Source organism: Seriola dumerili, unplaced genomic scaffold, assembly GCF_002260705.1.
Source record: "Seriola dumerili isolate Sdu_G_001 unplaced genomic scaffold, Sdu_1.0 BDQW01000081.1, whole genome shotgun sequence".
NCBI classification, from domain to species: domain Eukaryota; kingdom Metazoa; phylum Chordata; class Actinopteri; order Carangiformes; family Carangidae; genus Seriola; species Seriola dumerili.
In genome coordinates, this window is record NW_019174336.1 from 898,668 (window position 1) to 922,248 (window position 23,581).

The window sequence follows — 23,581 nt, forward strand, 5'->3', positions numbered from 1 at the left end:
GACTTGTATTTCTATGTAGCAACAGTTGTTATACGTCCTTTGAAGAGACTCAGATCTAATTATCTAAATGTCATTTTTGTAGACATGTTGGCTAATTGTGATATTCTTTCTAAAGGACAGATTGACACAGCACCCACATGATGCCACATGCAGAGCCTGACCTGTCAGCCGATACTCACCTGTACTTATAATCAACAGTAAATATATTGTGTATGGCAATGATTCATTGTGTATATATCTTATATTGTTAATAATCTTTCAGTAATGTTATATATATATATGTGTATTATTTATGTCCATGAAAATAAAATAAACAAGTTACATACCACATCAGATTATTATTTTTTGTGTAGCATACAAAGAGAGACTAAATGAAAAAACGTCATTGTTTATGCTGTAAGTGTAAGGAAAAGGCATGTATCATTTTAAAGATTTTATTCAAAAAGCTCAGTACAGATTGTGCATATAAATAAGAATGCAAAATAATAAAATACAAATCTAAATATTTACACAAGTAATGTATAAAAAGAAAAAAATAGTACTTGGTATTGTTACATCATCCTGGGAAAAAGGACAGCAAAATACTTGATACAGTACCAGTCAAAAGCTTGGACACACTTTCCCGAACTTTTGACTGGGTCTGTATATGGTTTCCATGTGTGGACATTTCTGGTTAATGCACCAGGTGGGGTGACCTGTAACTGGAGGGCCTGGTTGAGGCGCATCTGCTGATGTCATTTGTAAAATATCAAACATCAGTCTTGGGTCACAGAGCTCAGACAGAGCTGCAGCAGGTGATGACACTGTTCCAAGTCTAGTTCTCGAATTCTGGCCTGTGCAGCAACAGATAACAAACACGATTAGATGTTATTATAGAACAGAGCTTTATTGAATTTTGCATTGGTGGTGTTGGTCAGAAAAAAAACAGAAATAATTTGCTACTATAGATACCTGCTCATCTACACCTGCTCTCCCTCTCCCACAACCTCCTCAGCCTCACCCTCACCTCTGAGCCCGAGCCGAGCCCCGCCTCTGTGATATGAAGTGCAGGCTCTGGAGTGTACTCGGAGTCAGAGCTAGCAATACTCTCATCCTGGAAGCTGTAACATGCAAAACAACGTGAAGAGTGTGACTGATAGTAAAAGAAAAAATGTCAGTGCAGCTAGGTAGGTGCTACAGTTTTTTCATAGACATGCTGCTGACAATTCAAGGTTCAAAAGAAACATTAGCTGTAATAGTAGTATAGCTTACTTAGTATTAGTAGTATAGCTAACTTAATAATAGTAATATAGCTAACTTAGTATTAGTAGTGTAGCTAACTTTGTTGATGTTTCTAGCTTTGCCTGATATACAACCTTACTACGGGTGGCTACTAGCTAGCCAGCAATAAGTTATTGCATCTAACTGTATTTCCAACAAAAAATTACCAAACATACTAGCTTGACAGTATTGAGTATGAGCAACAGTCATGTCGGTTGTTTATATTTATTATGGTAATCATATATTTTTTCTTAATTGTGATTGAGTCACTCCGTATTGGGATATTACAATGACAGTGACCGCTACGTTCTGCTCTGCTCTCTTTCTCTCTTCCACTCAAGCAGTGTGCATTCGTGTGTTTTAGGGGAGTGGCTTTGGCTTTGCCTGAAGGGGTGGGGGTGGGAGTTTCCTGTTGGATACCTTCAAAATCTAGCTAACTCAGGCTAACATTTCCCAGATTACCTCCTCTAGTTTAAAGGAGCTACAGTGACTCAGTATCGGAGAGTGGCGAGATGGGCCAACTGGGCCAGGGCTAGCTGGTTAGCATGCTAACATCAGAGTTAGGGTTTGAGGGTTAGAAATAGATGCAGAACAAAAGGGTTGTTTTTGTGTGATGCTGAACTCACAATGTTTGAGTTGTTAATGCTAACATTAGCTATGAAGCAATAGCAAAACTGAATATTTTTGGCAGATTAAATAAACATAGACTAAAAGCTGCTGATATCTTACTCTGCATTGACACGCACATTTACAAGAATGGAGACATCTGTGCTCTTGAGTACCTCCTCATACACACACACATATTGCAATATTTGTGGGGACCCGTCATTGATGTAATGCATTCCCTAGCTGGTTACCCTAACCTCACCCATCACAACTGAAATCCTAACCTCAACCGTCCTAACCTTCACACAGCTTTTTAAATTTGGGCTCTAGGGTTTTTGGTCCCTCAAGTTTAAATGGTTTCCTATTTGTTGGACCCCACAAATATAGTGAAGCAAGGCTACAAACACACATACACACACATACATACACACCCACACAAGCATCTTAATGATACCCTGATTCAAACGGTCAGTGGTTAATAGAGGTGTGTGTCAACGGGAGTCCTGTGGGATAAACATGAATCGTTGGATGTTGTGCATAAAACCTCTGCACACACACACACACACACACACACACACACACACACACACACACACACACACACACATACATACTCTGATCCTGCTCCTTGTATCTGATCTGTCGTTCCTCTCTCTCTTCCTGTGTTTTTCAGTTACTCAGTGACGGTCCAGGAGTCATACGCTCATCCTTTTGATCAGGTTTATTACACCAGCTGCACCGACATCCTGAACTGGTTCAAGTGCACCAGACACAGGTATGGACAACATCAGACATGTGAAGAGAGTGGTGGTTTGTCTTTGCCTGCTGTAGCCTCTGTACTGTACCAGCACACTTCCCTCATCTGTCAGCCATTTTCCAAACCAGTGTTTCCTCCTTCTCCTCCTCCCTGGCTTGAAACAGCACACAGACAGGAAATCCATCACAGTGATGATTTATGTTTGTGTATTTTTGTCAAGTTTATGTCATTGTGGCATGGTAATACATCAGTCTACACTAGCAACTACATGACCACACAGCCAGGACAAACAAAACTATTTATTTCATCTTAGAAAATAGAAGTTTGACAAAAAATGTTGTCACAAGCTCCAGAGACTGATTTTTTCTGGAGCTTTTAGGCCACAAAGATGAGACTTATTCGTAGTTTACTTTAGTCACTACAAATGCTTCACTTCCAGCTACAGTCAGAATGTAGTTGAAGGTCAAGTGACAAGAACTAATAAATAGTATAGTAAGTTATTTCATAAACAGTCGATACCTGCTGCAGTGTTCTCTTTATCTTTATGTAATTCATTATTTAATCATCCTGAAATTGCCATCCATATTTCCATTCTTCTATCTACCCTCCGTCCGTCCATCATTTGTACATGTATCCAGTCCAGGGTTGCGGGGGGCTAGAATCTATCCCAGCATGCTTTGGGCAAGACAGTTGAAAAAAGGAGACCTGTAAAACAACATGTAAAACAACATGTAAAACAGATAAAACACCTTCATAACACCTTCTTAAAAACTGCTGTTCGTAAACACGTTGCCAACAATCTGATCTTTAGAGGTTTGAAGACACAATAATTTGTAACTGTGGGTTTTCCCCACCTCCCCGCCCCTTTAGGACACCAGCAGCAGGTCTGAGTCTGTTCACTCCAACAGGAGAAGTGAACCTGATCACACATTATGATTCTTTCTCCCCATAATAAATATTGGATCCATGTTTCACAAGCCACAGATTTTTTTTTCCTTTCTCTGTCTCAGCAACAAACTCTCAACAACACAGATCTCCTCTCTCTGCTGGTTCTGGTTCTGGTTTCACTGCTGCAGTAGAGCTGCTGACGCTTTCCAACTGCAGAAGTTTAGAGGGACCTGAACATAGATTCAAATTCTATCTACTGTTGTATTGTATTGTTGCAATCATGACCACGCATATTTAGGAGACAGGAAGTGTTAACCATTTCACACCAATTGGCGCTGCTTGTGATGCGTCATTTTTTGTTATAGAGTATCTTTGATGCTGTGGAGAGGTTGTCAATCTATTACAGGGCTGACAACTGTTCTCACACACATCCATCATACAGGTGATTTGAAGTTTCTGGTTCAAATGACCCTGCATGTGTTTGGACTAGGTGATTTTATTCTGTACATCTGTAGAATCTAAAGCAGTCCAATCAAACAGCTCATCATAAATTCTACTTTTACAAAGATAATGATGGTTAGTTTTGATTGACGCTGTCATAGGTCATAGTTAGTGATGGTTTTGTACTGGAGTGCATTATATTGAAATGTGTTCCCCATCATGTTTGTGAATTGGGAGGAGAAACATTAGAAACACATTTCAGTTTAATGCAACTATAGTTAAATTAAAATAACGTCCTCCACTCAGACTAGTCTCAGGTTACATCCCTGTTAATCCACAGTCATATAATTGCATAATTGCTGTGTGAAGTCTTGAGGTATGGCTAAAAATCTAATCAGTTCATCCTTAAGTCCAAGTGAACATTTTTACCAAATTTGAAGAAGTTCCATCAAGGCGTTACTGCCTCGTTATCGTGCCCATAAGAATGAGACAGACTTATGGACAAACAACCCAAAAATAATATGCCTCTGACTCTGACTGTCGCCGGTACGGAGGAATAAACATTTGTATCTCTCTGACAGTATTAATTTAACTCCTAACTAAGTCATTTAATTGTCAATCAAAGCTGAACAATATTAAAGGTATAAAGGTAGAATTTATGGGTGCAAAGTGCAGACTCAAATAGAGCAACGTGATGAGCCGCTGTTAATTACATAACATATTCAGTTTTATTTCCAGGTTTAAAAGTGTGGTGTATTAACAGGCTTTGCTTCATTATGTTTAATAACAGACTGGTTCTGGTCTCACAGGGTCTTCATCAAGACAGTTAAAGGATTGATGCTACCTGGTTCCATATGCCAACAATTCACTCCACATTTTATATCACACAATGAAATGAACAATGGAGGTAAACAACACCGTGTATAAACATGTGATCATGTGTGACCTCACTTCCTGTCTGTGTGCAGGGTGAGCTATCGGACAGCGTATCGCAGAGGTGAGAAAACCATGTACCGCAGGAAGTCCCAGTGCTGTCCGGGGTTCTATGAGGATGGAGAGATCTGTGCACGTGAGTACCTTGATGTTAGATATATTGAAGCTGTGTTTTATTTGAAGAGTTGATCCATCAGAAGATATATTTAATATATATATTTTAAGAACCAAAAACCATCTCAGTGTAGTTTTACATCTCATCTCTCAGGCGTCTCTCTGGAGCTCTAGTAACAACAGGTCAGTGAGCCAATCAGAAGAGAGGAGGCTCTTAGCCTCTCTTCTGATTGGCTGACTGTTTTCTGAGTGATCCAATAAAAATAAAGCAGATCTCAGGGAAACACTCCAAATCCTGCAAAGTTGGATGGAGGGGGTCCGGTTGGGCGGGGCTTGGGGCGTAACTGAGTGCAGTGACTGCTTTGTTGTGACATCACAAAGTTCCAGAAGTCCTGACGGCTTGTTTTAAGGCTCAGTTTCTGAATACAGGCTGTGTGCATTTCTCTGTGGACTGAGCGCTTTGATATTTTCACAGTATTAATATAGAACCTAGACCTGCTTTATGATCAAACAACACATGGACAGAGACCATTAGACTATATGGACCTTTAAGCTAGAACTATAATTTAGTATTCTGCATGAATAGATTGTTTTGGCTGGTCTGTCATTAAACAGACATCTTTTAACGTCCTTGTTATCATGGCAAACAGCCCATGTGTTCGTTACTATATGCAGTTCATTGCATATAGTTACATAGTTATATATAGTTATATTCATTTTTGTTGAGAAACTAAATGTTTTTGAAGTGTTTCCACTCGCAACTGAACTATTCACATCCATCAGAATGAAACACAGCTTATCCAAACATGATTCACTCAGCGTTTGCTTCAAAAGTAAAAGTGTGTGTCATTTTGTGACATAGACAGGTGGCAAATGAAAGGAAAACACCTGGATAAATGAGCTGAGTAATGTAATAAATGCGGAGTGCAGATCACTGAATGGTATGAAAACGATGTGAATCAGAAGCTGTGGCTTTACTGCTTCTACATACTGAGGAAGCTGTTGAGCACGGTTCAGCTGAATCACCGTCACTAGTCGGAAAAACACAACCCGTGTCTCCTAAATGTGTTGTCATTACCGTGACCTCACTGGCTTCTGTGCCCCCCCCCCCCCAGTAACCAGCAGGCGGTGACAGGTGTGAAGCCACAGTGGCAAAAACAACAACTGGTGTTCAGAAGTGAGAGTAAAACGAAAGCATTATGTTAACACACAGTGTCAGTAGTTGGTGATAGAAGAGAGTGATAGTATGAGTGTTGTTAGAGGAGGCGGAGGCCACAGTTTGATGCAGGCAGGGGATGTGATATTGTGCCCCGGGAGTTCAGAGGGGAATTTATTTTGGTGTGAAAAGGCTCTGTTGTATGAGCAGCTATCACATGCTGCTGTGACAGTCTCACTGAGCTGCTCAACAAAGCACCGCAGCGAGGAGGATTCACCACATACTCAAACTACACAGCATGTCAGAGAAGAAATTACATGAAGGTTACATTTATTATATGTAGTTTGGATGCGGTCAGAGGAGCCTCGGTAATGAAATGGGTTTGTTTATGACTCATCAGAAGTTTAGTAACACAATGCTAAAAATATCAGCTGGTGACAAAGGTTTCCTCTTCTTCTTCCTCTTCTTCTTTTACAGTGTTTACAGTGTTTAGTTCATTTACCCTTTTTAGTGTAACAAATTAATATTTCTTTATTAACAGAGGATCAAAAGACAGTGTGTACTGCGAAAGGGTTTTGTGGTGATGAACCCATTGACATAAAATACATAGTGCCGTCTATGTATTTATGTCAGTGGGTTCATCACCACAAACCCCTGGTCGCTTCAGCCTGTTGCTGTGATACGTCAACCTCACCTCTATATTGGACTGGACAAGACTGCCCTGTAAACAATAGGAATAAATGGAGGAGCTGCAGTTTTCCTGGATAAAAAGCAGTATAAAGCTTATATTTCTCAACTGATTGCAATTAGTCTTTTTAAAATTCAAGGGTTTATGATCTATGTGGAGTAAAATTAAAAGTTTTGTCTCCAGTTACTTAGAATCATCTGTAATCACTGTTTTCTATAAAGAGGAATGTGCATTAATGTTAAGTAATTTACTTCATGTAAACCTATGTGGTAGTAAATAATTCATTGTCATAAAGAATTGTTAAAACTAGTGAGTAAAATACATTTTTACATTTCTCTATATTTTTCTCAGTGAAAGGGTGAGATACAACGTTATTGATCCCAGAGGAGAAATTCAAGTGTTAAATCAGGATAACATATTTACATGATAGACTGTGATAGAAAAAAATTATATAGGACAGTGTAATAATATAAAGTGAGATGATCAGTTAGTAGTACAACAATATACAACGGTATAATACATCATTAGGCTGTACTATATTGTTATTATTAATATCCTATAAATAAAATAAGGTGTAACATGAATATATTATAATATATTAGTAGCAGCATAATATTTGATTAGGAATAGTAAATAGTAAATGTTAGATAAATAGTAGTTTAATTTAGTAAATAAGGTAACAAAAGTTCCAACTATTCCTTATGACAATGAATTATTTTCCACCAAGTCAGTAATTCAGTTCATGTAAACCTAACATTGATACACTCCCCCTTGTAGAAAACAGTGATTCCAGCCTAAACCATGAGGATTCTAAGTAACTGGAGACAAAGCTTTTTTTTTACTCCTCGTTGATCATAAACCTTTGAATATAAAAAGACTTTATAGAGCTTTTTATCCAGAAAAAACTGCAGCTCCTCTGTTTATGTGCGCTTGTTTACAGAACAGTCCTACACGGTCCAATACGGCAGTGACGTTGGCGAACGATCCAGCAGCCAATGCGGCTTCTGTGTAATATGTCTGTGGATGAACCCATGTTAGAATTACAGAGCTCTTCAGCCTCTTTCAGCTCAGTGTTTTGGTTTTATGTTCCACAGCTTTACTGTTGTGGTTCAGTGTCTTTAACCTGGTTTCCTCCAGTGAATAAGCTCTGATAAACCTATTGTACACTACTTGACAGGTTCAGTTAGGGTTTGAGGAGACCAAACCGGAGCTTAAAGGAGAGTAAACATCAGTTGGACATGAACACTTCTCCTGTTCAACTGGGGTTCTTGTTGTTTTGTTCTGTGAACTGTGAAGAACTTTTTACTTGTGGTCTTGATTCAAGGATTCAAGGAATTTTCTGTCAAATGCATTAAAATACCAGCAGTGCATTTTCACACAATGTTATTATGCCATTGTTGTTATTGGTGATATAATATAATTTACCCAGTGGTAGCAGTGAAATGTATTTATGTCCTGGATGAGTGTTGTCTCTTATGATGGGCTGTGCAGTTTTTCTGCACCTAGTATCATCAATGCTTAGCAGCCACACTGTTTAACTAGATGGTGCACCGATTAAAATGAACCAGAGTTTTTGTGGATACCAAACCTCTTCTGGTGTGCAGTCCTCTGAAGTCAATGATCACTGCTTTGGTGCTATGTAAATAAAGTTGAACTTATTTACTTACTAATATGTCAAATGTGTTGTTTTCAGCTTGTCCTGAAGTTCTGACAAACAAAAACAACTGACAAATATAACCTAATTAATGTTTCAAGCAAGTAAGCCAATGTAAAGTGTAATACAAACAAACAAGGAGGAACCAGTAACATCAGTCCTGTCATACTCAATAATCAGCCTGTAGAAGAAATGGAACATTTTAAGTACTTGGGCACAATCATTGATCAGACTCTGACCTTCAATTCAGGGCCCCAAGGGCCAGCCGGAGCACATACAAAAAGTCTGTTATTCCCTAAGTCAACCAGGCATTGAACACAACATGACGGCACCATGGAACACTTGTTACTTGTCTTGTTATCTTATAAGATTTGCTGTCTGGTCTTTATTTATTAACCTACCTGCTCATTTGCTGTATTGTATGTTGTACATGTTGTATGTGTGTAATGGTGTGTTGTGTTATGTGGATTGTTTGTATTTTTCTTGTACCTTCTTTGGGAGAAACCGAAGACAAATTTCCACTGAGGTGGACAATAAAGTCAATCAATCAATCAGTATTAGCGTCATCAGCAGCATGCAAGCAGCAAGTTTTACTTATATTTATAACATGACTGACTTTTAATCAAAGTGGACCAATCCTATTTTGGTCTAAATTGCCTTTAGTTGAGCCTTTAAACATGGAGGTGTCAGATTCAAGTGTTTACAGCTCTGTTAAAGCTGAAGTTATTTCCCCCTACATGACTAATCCTAATGCAGATGTCTGTTTTAAAAGTCTCTGTGACTGTACTGATCACCGGCCTGTCTTCCTGTCTCCTCCATGTCCAGCTCACTGTGCAGAGAGCTGTGTTCACGGCCGTTGTATGGCTCCCAACACCTGCCACTGCGAACCGGGCTGGGGGGGCTCCAACTGCTCCAGCGGTAAGTCCTCCAGCTGTTGCTGTCTGTGAGCGGTCACGTCTTTGTGTGTGTGACTCTGGTTCTCTGTGAAAGCACTCAGGAGAAAAAACAGACGGTTGTATCGTCTTACTGACTGAAGCACACCAACAGCAGCAGTGAGAAACACCGCACAAGCAAAACACTCCGTTCTCATGGCTGTGATCTCAGACGTTTCCTCAGCTACTGCACTTCAGTACAAACATGAGATGTACTTATACCTTACTATTTCAACTCCACTACATTTCTGTGTGTTAACAAAACATATCAACATCTTACAGGCTAGCTGTCATGAATGTTGTCATGAGGCCAGCAGCAGCTGTCAGTCTGTGCTTCCTTCACTGTGGTCTGGCTGAGCTCAACAGACCCTCACTTGAGGCTGATATTACTTTACAATTGAATTAGTCTGCACAGAAGCTTATTTACACGTCTGCTCATTATTCAGACATCAACATGATCCATGACACCCACACACAGTCTCTGCCGCCTTCAGCCATCAGCTGCTATTTGTCACTTTTGGCCAGCTGCAAGTAGCTCTTTCATTTCCATCATGGGACAACAGAGTTCATGTTTTCAACAGTGAATGTATTGCATCCTCAACACGGGTAGAAGTGGTGTCTTGTTTAACACAGTTATTAAAACTGTACTGGGCCATTGTCTCTGAGCCTCTGAGGTCATTTAGTTTCAGAGAACATACTGATCATGATGATGTAAATGCAACAGACATTTCAAACATTTGGAGGCTCAGAATTATAGAGATGTGTGGTGAATTAAAAAAAGAAATATTCAGACCCCTTCACTTTTTACACATTTTATTGTGTTGTAGATTTAATTTTAAGTGGATGAAATTGACATTTTTGCACATCAATCTACACAATAATAACCAATAAACAAAGTGAAAATGTGTCTGTAGAATGTTTTGCAAATTTTTTAAAAATCAAAAACTGAAATCTCTCATTTACAAAAGTATTCAGACACTGCATGTTGGGACAAACGCCAAGCCGGAAGATCAGGGCAAAGGTAAAAAACATTTTTAAATCTTTGAGTGTTCCCAGGAGTGACAGGGACAGGGAGACTGTGAATTGAGAGAAGGACAAAAGTCTTTGAAGAAAACCTGCTCCTGAGCACACACAACCTGAGACTGAGGGCGATGCTTCACCTGTCAGGGTGACGACGTGTCCCAGAGCAAACAGCCAAGACAATGCTGGGGTGGCTTTGAAACAAGTCTCTGACTGTCCTAGAGTGTCCCAGTCAAAGTCCAGAACACCTGTGGAGAGACCAGCTCAGACACTTCCCAGCGACTTATCCAAGAAGACTGGAATCTATAACTGCTGCTGAAGAGGCTACTACAAAGTCCTGAATTTAGGGTCTGAATACTTTTGTAAATGAGAGAGGCACAAAAATGGCAAATTTATGTATTTAATATTAAATCCAACATAAGAAAATGTGCAAATACATTATCTGAATACACTGTCCATGTCCTAATGTTTTTACTGGGGATACCATACTTCTTTAAAGGTCCCATGATTTACACATCCGAATGGCTTCTTGCAGCCCAGTGTGCCGAGAAATAAAGTCCATAGTCAGTGCCAACTTTCAGCCCCAACACAGGAAATGTTGCATTATGTAGCGTGGGAGAATTTAAGGGTGAGGAGGCTGGAATGATGGATGGGTATGTAGCAGGAGACTCAAGCTCACATCACATCCCAGACTGCAGTTAATGTTTGCTTTTTCATAACCATAACCACGATCTTCCCTTACATTAACCATACGGTAGTTATCATCATATGCAGATATAGTAGAAAGCAAGAATTTAAAAAACAAACATCACATCAGCATCGTCCAAAAAATTGACTTTGTAGCAATGGTGGCTGAGGCTCGTGGGTTTTCTTAGGACTGATTGTCATAAGATAAACTGACATTTTCCAAGAGATCTGTCTGTGCTTCTGTGTTGAGGAATCTACAGTGAGACAGAAAGTTTGATCTCAGGGGCCAGGCACAAGGCAAGTCAAAAGCATTTAAAGATGATTAATCTGACTCTTCAGTTATACCCACCAGCACAGCACAAGATCGCCAATGTTTCCCTTGTTGTTCAAATTCCCATTTCGTAGAAGCTATAAAGGGCCACACCACAGATTTGAACCATTAGAGCCAGCCACTACTCAGCCTGTGAAAACACTTTTATTATGTTTGTTCTGTGGCTCTGGGGGAGCAAGTCTGACAAGATAGCCCCTGAAGATGTCGTATTGTAGTGATGTCATCAGGATTATCGCACAGCTTCATGGAAGTGCAATACTTAATTAGTGGAGAACTTGTATCAGTCATTTTCTTAGTGTAGTAATATCCCAGTTCTGATCAGGTCAGCACCAGAAATTAATTAGCATCAATGATTTCATTATCTGTTTTTGTTTGGGTCCTTTAATGTCCACTGGTTGAAACACGAGCTGTTTTGTTTGCATCATACTTGAGACAGTGTCTACTCAGTGTCTGCGTGAGGTTATTTTTGTTTCTGCTTATGAGTCTATGAATGTGTCTCCATGCGAGCCTATAAGCTGATATGCATGAGGAGCCCACAGGGTGTGCCCCTGCTGTCTTCAGTTTCAGCCTGTAATAAAGAAGCTTATTGTTGTGTATGGGCCCCAGGGCTCTCCTGGGCCCCACTAAGCCCAGCCTGTCTGTCTGCTCTCACACACGAGCATTCATCTTTAAAAAAAAGTTTCTCTTCAAAAGGAACTTAATGAAAGTATGAATGACTTGGAAATGTGATGCTTAATCTTGGAAATAAGAAGTGTGAAGTGTGTTTCTCTGTTTTTCTGGGTGTATTTTATTTCTTTTTCACTTATTTATGAAGAAATGAACAGGAGCAGATTAATGCACATTTGTGACACGGAAGTTAGGAGGATTTTTACTCCTGTCTCATCCCAATCCTGGAGTGACTCTTGTCCCATTACCGTTTTTAAGAGACTCCATTGTTGGCAATGGCTTTTTTTTTGGTGTTTTACAATTTACTTGTGGTGGTGGGTGGCACAGTGTGTGACCAATGTACATGCAGAGACTCATGCAGTTTAGAGTGGGAGAGGGTCATCCAGGTTATTTTGTGTGACTACATGTCTCCTAAATGCCTCACATTTATGCTATCAAGACACTGCATTTTATTGATGTTCCCTAAATGCTTCATGTTAGACTATCAGCACACTGAGAAGCCTCTAGTTCCTGATCAGTTACTGCAGCGCAGCAGCTCAGACAGGTGTGGCCAAAACGTATTGAGTTTGAAAAGAGTGAAATAAGGTTCTAATGTCACATTTATTGGCTCAGCAGTGAGCAGCCTCTCTGATTTGTGGTGGCCACCATGTGTCATCAATCCACACACGTGTTGCACAGGTCAGGTTGCAGCCAACCAGAAGCAGCACCAGAGCAGACAGAAAAGAATAAAAAAAGAGTAAAACAGACAACAGAACGACTGGCATGTATGTTCAAAATAAAGAAAAGTGTTTGTTCATATGAGAACTGCATATTTAAGACTTACCTATTTTATATGATTCCCATCCCGCCCGCTCTCATCTCTACATCTACTTCCCCCAAAAAATTCAGCCTCTAATTTGGTGTTTTACTAAATATTAATGGCAGCATGTTGGTGTATGTGGGATTAAGTCATAGTTAAGTTTAGGTGTCACCCAGTACAGCAGTGTGGCTCATTGATGTGTTTTTAAAAGTTTTCAAACAACAATGGAGCAATCTGTCTGTGAATGTTCTCATTCGTCCAGGTCAATGGAGCAATGTGACACAGAGTATGGTATATATATATTTAAGCAATATCACATGAGAGGGAGTGATGTTGTACTGAATATCAGCTCGGTTGTGATTCGGTCATAGGTACGAGGCCGCAGGTCAGTTCTATGAGCGCCATATTAGGTAACAGATTATGATTTGTTTGTTTATTTCATCATTTATTTGGCTACGCCAACACAAATAGTTCCGCAACTTTACTGGTACTGGACTGTTGCTAAGCAACACATAAACATTGTTCTGACCTGCACAGTGCACACTAGCTTGCTACTTTGTCTACAAGTTACCTCAGGTGTGCGCTGAAGTATCCAGGCTTCTTCTCTTCATCCTCTCCTGACGACCACACATCATTTAATTCAAATGTCATTTCTGGAAATATATTCATCTTATTTTTATCTTTCAACCGTTAATGTAGCGCTAATTAACTGTTAATAGAACACCTGTAAATCGGAGTGATACATGTAGTTAAAAGTCCCAGAGCTGTTGTACTCTATATCAGTACTCATGGAATGCCTCTTGTCCAGTCAAATTACTTGGTCAGAAGTAACTGTTGTATAACAAGCTTTGGATACACACACAATACGTGTTAGTTGGATACATTCTACATTGGTTTGGCTCAGCATATGGGATTTGTTGATGACAAGAAAAATATAGAACTTATCCTTTAAAGGAGCTATTTGTAAGTTTTGCTTTTGCTTCATAGCTTAAGCATTAACAGCTGTTTACTTACCAGTCAAGATTAAATGTTTTGAATTCAGCATCAAACTTCACTCCTTTACTCACCAACAGCTGTCTCCAGAGGTGGAAACAAACAGCAATATTAGCTCTTGTTTTAAATCTATTTCTATCACTTCCTTTCTTCTTCTGAAGTTAGCATGCTAACAGCTAGCCCTGGTCTGGCTGAACTGTCTGGTCATTTTCCAATACCGGGTTACTGTAATGTCCAGTCTGCCCTGACCCTTGAGCTGCTCAGAGAGTGTATTACAACCCCTTGTCTTGTAAATACAACAATGGTTCTTGTCAAGACTGGTAAGTAAACAGCTGTTAAACATTTGCTTTGTAGAAATACTTACATATAGCTCCTTTAAGGCTTCCTTCAGCTGAACATGAACATTTTTAAACTTTCCCACTGGGCCTAGATACTGAATCTTACTGGGTTATTCTAAGTAAAGGGTTCTCATTTGTTGACCCAAAACCACGTTAACCAGTTTTCTAAATTAAGATTTTCTGAATCTAATTTAGCTCAGTAGATCAGAAAAGATGTACAGAGCAATAGCATCATGTTCTCTTGCCTAGCGTCTCTTTATTGTGATCTCTTCCTCTCCAGCAACTACTGGTGTGTGTCTATGGGACAGTAGTCAGCCCAGTCAGTCCACAGATCAGTATCAGTCTGAAGCCCAAACAAACCACCCAAGCTGTGCTCTGTCACTAACCTGACTGATGCTCCCGCTGACTGATGGGTTGTTGACGTTTGGAAGAGAACTCTGGGGAATGTTTTCAGTCAGCCATGACAGAACAGGTTCAATGGCACTGAACTTGTAATCCCTTAATATTATATATGTATTATATGTATTTTGGACATTTGGATAGGTTTGTGTGTAAATGGGTTACTTTGAAAAAGCAGCAATATGATTCAATCACTTGGAGCATTCAGCCACTGTTCATTCACCACCCCCTTGAGTAACGTGTCTTTAATTTCAGACCAAGACTACAATGCATTGACTATATTTTACGGGTCAGTGGGCTTAAGCAATATATTTGAGGATCAATTTTGGGGATAACAACAGGAAATGGGGTTAGTTTGTGTTCACTGGTAAGCAGGAATAATAGGAGTAGAGAACTGTTGTAGGAAATGACCTGGGGCATTGGAGCTTGTGATTTAGTACACATGATAACACAAGATGCTCAGGAGGCCCCAAGTTCAGCTGTGAGAATATACTGAACAACATCATTTACTGTATATTTCACAAAGCCAATGTATAAGATCCTCTTTTGTGCGTTTTAATCACTAATCCTACAGTACTTAACTTTGAAATGCTTTTATGATGTCACGGTACGAGCAAGGAGAGGCCAGGACCCAAATGCAGAGTTCAAAAAACAGTTCTTTATTCACAAAAAGTAGCAATGAAAAATCACCTTTAAAAGGGAACAAGGTATCAAAACAGAAAAACAGAAAATCACCGTAACGGAAAAAACACTCTAACAGGAAAAAACAACTGAAATTCACCTAGCGGGAAAAGTAACGAAGAAAAAATTCAGAATGACTAACAGGAGAAAACTAAAAGTGTCCAGGAGCAAGCTCAAACTGGGAAGCGAAAGTGCAAAGGAAAAACTGGAGACAATACTTAGCGATCGAACGAACATGAGGCTGGGGATCGGCTCAAGAGCAGGCTTCAGGCGAGAAGCAAACGGAATACTCTGGCAATGAGGAAGTGAATGGAGTTGGCTTAAGTAGCCGGGCTGATTAGGAAATGCGGAGCAGGTGAGTCTGGTTGAGCCCTGCTGCCGAGGAGATCGCCCCGCCTCCGAGCACTCAGTCTGTGCAGAGGGAGAGAGAGAGAGAGATGGATCAGAAAACTGCACAAGAGTTAGACCATGACATATGACCTGTTATTGGTGCTTAACATCACAGTTGAACATTTTCAGCTTTCCGATCTTCATCAGGCAAAAAGTCAGTAAAAGTGTGTGTAAAAATGTGTCCAAAAGTTATCTTATGACGTCAATAAACAATACTATTTGAATATTATTAAAATGGGGAAAGGAAAGGAAGAGAATGCTTTATTTGTTCCCTTAAACCCCTATGATTTTAGGCCTCAATTCACTTCATTGGCTCAATTTATTTTTGAAATGACTGTCACGAACCGGGCAGACAGGCAGTGGACCCAAAAAGCAGAGCTGAGACAGACGCGTAGCAGTAGACAGTTTATTCCAGAAAAAGGGGTCGGTACACAGGGAGTCAGTCAAACCAGGCAGAAGTACAAAATCGAAAGGCAAAAGACAGGAACCAGGAATCGGAATCTTCGGGAATGCACGAGGGGTCAAAACACAGGGAAAATGAGCCAGGACGCTGGGACAAAAAACACAGACGATCTGACAAAGACACACTGGGAGAGGAGGGGTATAAATACACACAGGGAGAGGGGATAATGAGACACAGGTGAAGGCAATGAACAATCACACACACAGGGAGTCAAGACACTGAGAATAACACCAACAGGAAGTGAGGGGATCCAAATAAAAATAAAACAGGAAGTGGAAAAACTAAACTCGACGGGACCTGACAGTACCCCCCCCCTCTACGGCCGACCCCCGACGGCCCAGGATCATGAGGGTGGTAACGATGGAAGTCCCGAATGAGGGAAGAGTCCAAGATGTTACCAGCGGACACCCATGACCTCTCCTCCGGCCCGTAACCCTCCCAGTCGACCAAATACTGGAATCCCCGGCCCCTGCGGCGAACAGCCAACAGCTTCTTCACCGTGTAAACAGGGCCCGCGTCGACGAACCTGGGTGGAGGAGGGGGTCTGGTGGGAGGGACCAGGGGACTATTCTTCACAGGCCGGACCTTGCTCACATGAAAGGTGGGGTGCACCCGAAGAGATCTGGGGAGTTTCAGTCTCACAGCAGATTGATTAATAACCTTAGATACTGGAAATGGTCCAACAAAACGAGGAGCCAACTTACGGGATTCCACTCTGAGAGGGAGGTCCTGTGCGGAGAGCCAAACTCTTTGTCCGGTATGGTAGTGGGGAGCCGGCCTTCTCCGTCTGTCAGCATTCCTCTTGTAGATCTGGGAGGATTTCAGAAGAGCCTGACGAGCCCGCAGCCACGTCCTCCTGCACCGACGAACCATTGCCATGGCAGAGGGAACGTTAACCTCCTTCTCCAGGGCCGGGAACAGGGGAGGTTGATACCCAAACACACACTGAAAGGGGGACATCCCCGTGGAGGAGCAAGGTAGTGTGTTATGAGCAAATTCAACCCATGCAATAGACTTGCTCCAGGATGTACGGTTCTGTGCCGTCAGACAGCGGAGTCCTGCCTCCAGTTCCTGGTTTAACCGCTCTGTCTGCCCATTGGACTGAGGGTGGTAGCCTGAGGTCAGACTGACAGTGGCGCCCAGGAGGTGACAGAATGCCTTCCAGAACTGTGCCACAAATTGCGGACCCCGGTCAGATAAGACATCCCTAGGAAACCCAAAGACTCGACACACATTATGCATTAGCACCTCTGCCGTTTCCTTGGCAGAGGGCAGTTTAGGTAGTGGTATGAATTTCACCATCTTAGAAAATCTGTCAACTACCGTAAGCACTGTGGTGTTACCCTCAGACAAGGGCAGACCAGTCACAAAGTCGAGGGAGATGTCAGACCAGGGGCGCTGTGGCACAGGCAGTGGCTGGAGAAGTCCGGCACTGGGTGCTGACTTACTCTTATTGCGTTCACACACACAGGGCAAGCAGCCACAAACTCAGCAACACCATTCCTCATGTTGGGCCACCAAAACCTCTCTCGAATCTGGGCCAGAGTTCTGCGGATACCAGGATGACAGGAGACGAGAATTATGAGCCCAAGAAATAACAGGGCCCCTGAGATCAGGGGTAACAAACAGTCTATTCTCGGGTACTGCAGGAGGGATGTCTACTCCCTCAATGGCAGCTGCAACTCTGTCTTCAATCTCCCAGGTTATACCTCCAATAATACATGAATCAGGTATAATGGTGGTTTCTGTGGTCCCCTCTCCAGAGTCTTTAAACAGTCTTGACAAAGCATCAGGTTTAGTGTTCTTAGAACCAGGTCTGAATGATAATGGAAAATTAAATCTGGAGAAGAAGAGAGCCCACCTTGCTTGCCTGGGGTTTAATCGTTTGGCCGACCGTAAGTACTCTAGGTTCTTATGATCGGTCCAGATCAGAAACGGTTGTTCAGCTCCTTCCAGCCAATGTCTCCATTCCTCCAGAGCCATCTTGATGGCTAATAGCTCTTGGTCCCCCACATCATAATTCCTCTCTGCAACAGAAAACTTATGCGAGAGGAAAGCACAGGGATGTAGTCTATTGTCCCTCACTGACCTTTGGGAAAGAATGGCCCCTGCTCCTAAGTCAGAAGCATCCACCTCCACCACAAACTGCAGAGACCGGTCAGGAAGAGCCAAAACCGGGGCCGAGATAAACCGCTCTTTAAGTCTGTGGAATGCAGCATCCGCTTCTGGGGACCAGGAGAACTGTAACTTAGAAGAGGTGAGAGCATGCAAGGGTGAGGCAACTTGACTGAAGTTCTTAATGAATTTCCTGTAGAAATTAGCAAACCCCAGGAAGCGCTGCACCTCCTTCCTGGAAGTAGGAGTGGGCCAGTCGTGAACAGCTTGGACCTTGACAGGATCCATGCTGACCTGTCCCTCAGATACTATCAGACCGAGGAATGAAACAGTAGACACATGAAATTCACACTTTTCAGCTTTGACATACAGATGGTTATCAAGCAATTTCTGTAACACTTTACGAACATGCTGAATATGGGTCTCAATATCAGCAGAGAAAATCAAAATGTCATCCAGATATACAAACACAAACTTGTTTAGATAGTCACATAACACATCGTTAACCAGAGCTTGGAACACAGCAGGGGCATTGGTCAACCCAAAAGGCATTACCAAGTACTCATAATGTCCAGTGGGAGTGTTAAATGCAGTCTTCCACTCGTCCCCCTCCCTAATCCTGACTAGATGATATGCATTGCGGAGATCAAGTTTGGTGAGTACCTTGGCACCCTGCAAAAGTTCAAACCCAGCGGAAATGAGAGGGAGAGGGTACCTGTTCTTGACAGTTATTTCATTAAGTCCTCTGTAATCAATACATGGACGGAGTGTCTTATCCTTCTTACCTACAAAAAAAAAACTGCCCCTGCAGGAGAGGAAGACGGCCTAATAATACCTGACTTGAGAGCAGAGTTGATGTATTCTTCCATGGCCTGATGCTCAGGAGTGGAGAGGGAGTAAAGGCGTCCTCGAGGGGGTGTGGTACCTGGAAGAAGCTCAATAGTGCAGTCGTAAGGGCGGTGAGGAGGAAGAGAGGTAGCTTTGGCCTTGTTAAACACTTGTTTAAGGTTCAGGTAACAATCTGGGACAGATGACAGGTTGGGATACTCCTCATCCACATCCTCCGGTGAAGTGTAGACTCCATCCTGAATGGGCTCCCTCACAGCCGCCAGGCAGCGTGACTGGCAGTTCTCTCCCCAAGACAGGATCTCGCCGGTGGACCAGTCAATGTGAGGGTTATGTTCAACTAACCAAGGATAACCGAGCAAGACTGGGTGTTGTGGTGCATCATAAACGTAAAAAGAAATGTCCTCAGTGTGAGAGTCAGTGAAGGTGAGTGTAACGGGTGAAGTGCGGTGAGTGACTGCATACAGGAGACGCCCATCCAAAGCAGTGGCGGGCATGGGTGAATCTAAAACTATAAGAGAAGGCTGCAGCTTGTCTATCAGGGACTTGCCCATGAAGCTAGCATCGGCACCTGAATCCACTAACGCTGTGTGACAAAAAGAATGAGATGCATGAGAAATAGATACATTAATATACTGCCGGTGAGACCCGTGCTTACTGAGGAGAGGACTTACCAGCACGGCGTTTCTGGGTAATGAGACTTGGCGACGAACAGGACAGTTACTCAGAAAGTGACCCAACTGAGCACAGTAAATGCAACGACCCTCATTGCGTCTGCGGAGACGTTCCTCCGGTGATAGTCGTGTGCAGCCAATCTGCATAGGTTCCTCAGACTCATGTGAAGTGGTGACAGGACTCACCGATGCAGGTGCCTGAGGTGGTGACGAGGGCCCAGGAGGGACAAATCCCTGGTGAGGAGAGACAGGATGAGGCCTCATCTTTTCTCGTTGGAGCAATCTTTTGTCAATCCGGGATGCCAGAGCAATGAGGGCCTCCAGCTCGGAAGGCAGATCCAAAGGGGTAAAGTGATCCTTTAAACGTTCCGAAAGTCCATTAAAAAAAAGCATCAATTAAAGCCAGTTGATTCCACCCGCTATCAGTAGCTAATGTACGGAAATCGATGGCGTAATCTGTCACACTTCTCCTTCCCTGACGTAACGCGACAAGAGCTTTAGCGGCCTCACGACCAGGAGTGACAGTCCGAAAAATCTGAGTCAGTGTTAGTGAAAAGTGGAAGAGAGTTACAGATAACTGAGCGACGATTCCACTCAGCAGCGGCCCAATCCTTGGCCCGGCGCGGGTAAATAGGACATTCATAAACGCCACCCTTGCCCCTATCCGAGGGGAAAGAGGAAGCATGAAATTCAAAGTGAAGTTCACATTGGGTGATAAAGGGTCGACAGTCACCTGACTCTCCAGAAAAACGTTCGGGACTGGACAGACGCAGGTGTTGGCCTTCAGCTGAAGAAACGGGTGGCAAAGGTTCTGGAACCTGAGTTGAGAGGTAGGTTGAATCAGCTCCAGTTGAAGGCACGGGGTTGCTGTTCTGTAGGCGATCTGCCAATTGACCCATCTGAACGGTGATATCAGAGAGCAGAGTCTCCGACCGCTTGTTGGTCTCAGTCAGTTCATGTCGGAGCCAGGCCAACTGTTCGTCCTGCATCTGAATGCACTGAGCTTGTGACTCTCAGAGCAGACACGAACTGGGTCAGCATCTGCCGGGGTTCCATTGTTCTGGTCAGAATTGTACTGTCACCGGAACCGGAGCAGAACCCAGGCAGTGGACCCAAAAGCAGAGCTGAGAGCAGACGCGCGTAGCAGTAGACAGTTTATTCCAGAAAAAGGGGTCGGTACAGCAGGGAGTCAGTCAAACCAGCAGAAGTACAAAATCGAAAGGCAAAAGACAGGAACCAGGAATCGGAAATCTTCGGGAATGCACGAAGGGTCAAAACACAGGGAAAATGAGCCGGACGCTGGGACAAAAACACATTATCTGACAGAAAGGGAAATGGGGGGAAACGGGGTATACATGGGTGATACACAGCTACAGTGTTTGATCTGGGACCTGGTTGAGTCAGCATCAACTGAGACCTAAGCACGAGAACAGTAACAGGAAGTGAGGGGATCCAAATAAAAATAAAACAGGAAGTGGAAAAACTAAACTTGACGGGACCCTGACAATGCTTAGTTTTTTAGTTTGAATATGTTGCTAGCTAGCTTACCTGGAAACTCTGCTAGCTAAACACACTGAGCACCAACCTTTGTAGCTAGCTATTTAACAGCAGCTAATTGCTGCTAGCCATAAAACTACTCCAGTTCAGGTTATAATCCTCCATATAACTACAGTGACAGTAACAGTAAAGCCTTTTAGCTAGCAAGCTATGCTAACAAAGTTAGCTATTTTGCCATCTTTCTTAAAGGAGGTTTAAATAATTTTTTTTAAAACACTTTGGCCAAAAAGGTAGTGGTTTGCTTAAAATAATCTCATGTCACGTTGGTTTTTTCAGTATTTAAGCAAGATCGGCATATTTTCTGAACCCATAACCAAGCGTTTTAAGCTGTCTAATTTATAACCTGATGCGCCAGATCATAGATATACAAACCATGAGGAAAGGCTTTGTTGGAAACTGGAAAAGGGCATTCACTTTCAGAAAAATAACTGGCAGGTGATTGGATGAACCATCTGTCTATTACATGACAAACAACAAACCAGTCGCTTCTCCATAGCTTCCAGTAGCTCCTCCCTCGTTGTGCATTTCCTGAAGAAAATATAGTGTTATTGCTGAAGCTTCTTGCAGCTACTGAAGCTAGCACCATGTTTTATTTATAAAAACACAATTATAGTAATGTCAATTTCTGCCCAAGTGCAATTCAGTGCAAAATGGTAAATGAAACTGCGAAACAATCTTTGCTATTGTTTCCACTTTGCTCCATACAGGGAATGTCGAAGGTTTGGTGAAGTCTAGATGAAACATGGACACTAGGAAGTCAAAACTATGTTTTGTACACTTCATGGTTTATGTGATCAGAAAAATCGCACCTATCAGCAATCACACCGTTGTTCAATTATGGTACCTTTTCGTCAAAGAATAAATTTTATAGATAAGAAATATATTAATAAACTGACAATTACTGAAGAAAAAGAAAAAAACATAAAGTGAATAAGTAACATTTTTCAAGAACAAGCACATCAGATTGTAATGGCTTAAGTGATTTAATCATTATACAGTTACACCGTTGTGTATCTGGATGCAGACACACTCGTTGGTGACACATTTTGTTGTTTTTAAATAATCATTTAAATAAATATTTCTTGAGCCAGATGTGTTTTGAAATTGTTTACATGGGCAATTTAACATTAAGAATACACCAGAGATTTGATATCATACTCCCATAAAGTTGAGGGACACAGGAAACAAATCCAAGCGTGTGAGAGGACCTGAGGTGGCCTTCATGTAACCTAAAAACATTGAAAGGCCCTCTGAGCCAGTGTTTGGTTTGTCCATTCTGGGCTACTGTAGAAACATGGCAGTTCAACATGGCCAGCTCTGTGGAAGAGGACCCTGCTCTCGTCATTCTAAGCTAATGAAAACATAATTATCAATATTACAATTCTATTTTCTGCCAATATATCCAACTAAATCCCACACACTGGCTACAATTGAAGTAGCAGATGCTGATATATGATGACTTTAGTCTTAAGTATTGGTCAAGCTCCAAACACAATGGATCTTAATTTTCCCATGATGCAATTCCAGTAGCATCTCATTAGGCCCTCCCTGAGTGGTAAACACCAATGTCTGATAAACTCTACACCTCCAAGTTTTTCTGTTTGTAGTCTTATATAATAACTCTGACATCACTATGACAATCATCAGGTTATTTTCAGATTTAATAGGAACAAAATCAGAGCGTGATGTTTTAAAGAGAGCAAAACAGATGATTTGTGGTGTAGGTTCTTTGTTTTCCACAATAAAAGCTCTGTGTCCCTGTGTAAAGACATGGCTTAGTGGTGTGATAGCTTAATTGTAATATGACAATAAGCCTCTGGAGGAGGACACACATTCCAGCTCAGCATGGAAAACTGGAGGAATGCTACAGATTGTTTTTCCTCTGCGCGAAGCCTTCGTAACAGTGTGGAAAGGCATTTTCTGTTCCCATGAGTGGCCCATGCCTGGTAAGACTGGGTAATCACTAAATAGATGGAAAAAACATTGCCGGTCCCAATCCCTCCTCAGTGTGGAGAGTGAGAGCCAGCCACCGTCAAAAACTGGAACTCAAGTTACTGACTCAAAACTTTTTAGCTGCTTTCACACATGTATTTGCAACCCTGAACTTATCTAGACATTACTGGAGGAGCTGTATGTGAGAACGCTGATGTCCTAATCAGTTGGATAGGACATGAAACAGAGTTCACCCTGCGC

General features: G+C 41.9%; 1 protein-coding gene across 1 annotated transcript in view; it reads left to right on the forward strand.

Annotated features, from left to right (window-relative positions):
- The window catches only part of megf10 (multiple EGF like domains 10), a 70,421-nt gene that overhangs the window by 18,184 nt on the left and 28,656 nt on the right, over positions 1-23,581 (forward strand). The window contains exons 5-7 of the mRNA XM_022744420.1: positions 2,540-2,641; positions 4,921-5,021; positions 9,323-9,415. Of these exons, the coding sequence (XP_022600141.1) occupies positions 2,540-2,641; positions 4,921-5,021; positions 9,323-9,415 (296 nt within the window). The remainder of the gene's footprint in view (positions 1-2,539; positions 2,642-4,920; positions 5,022-9,322; positions 9,416-23,581) is intronic.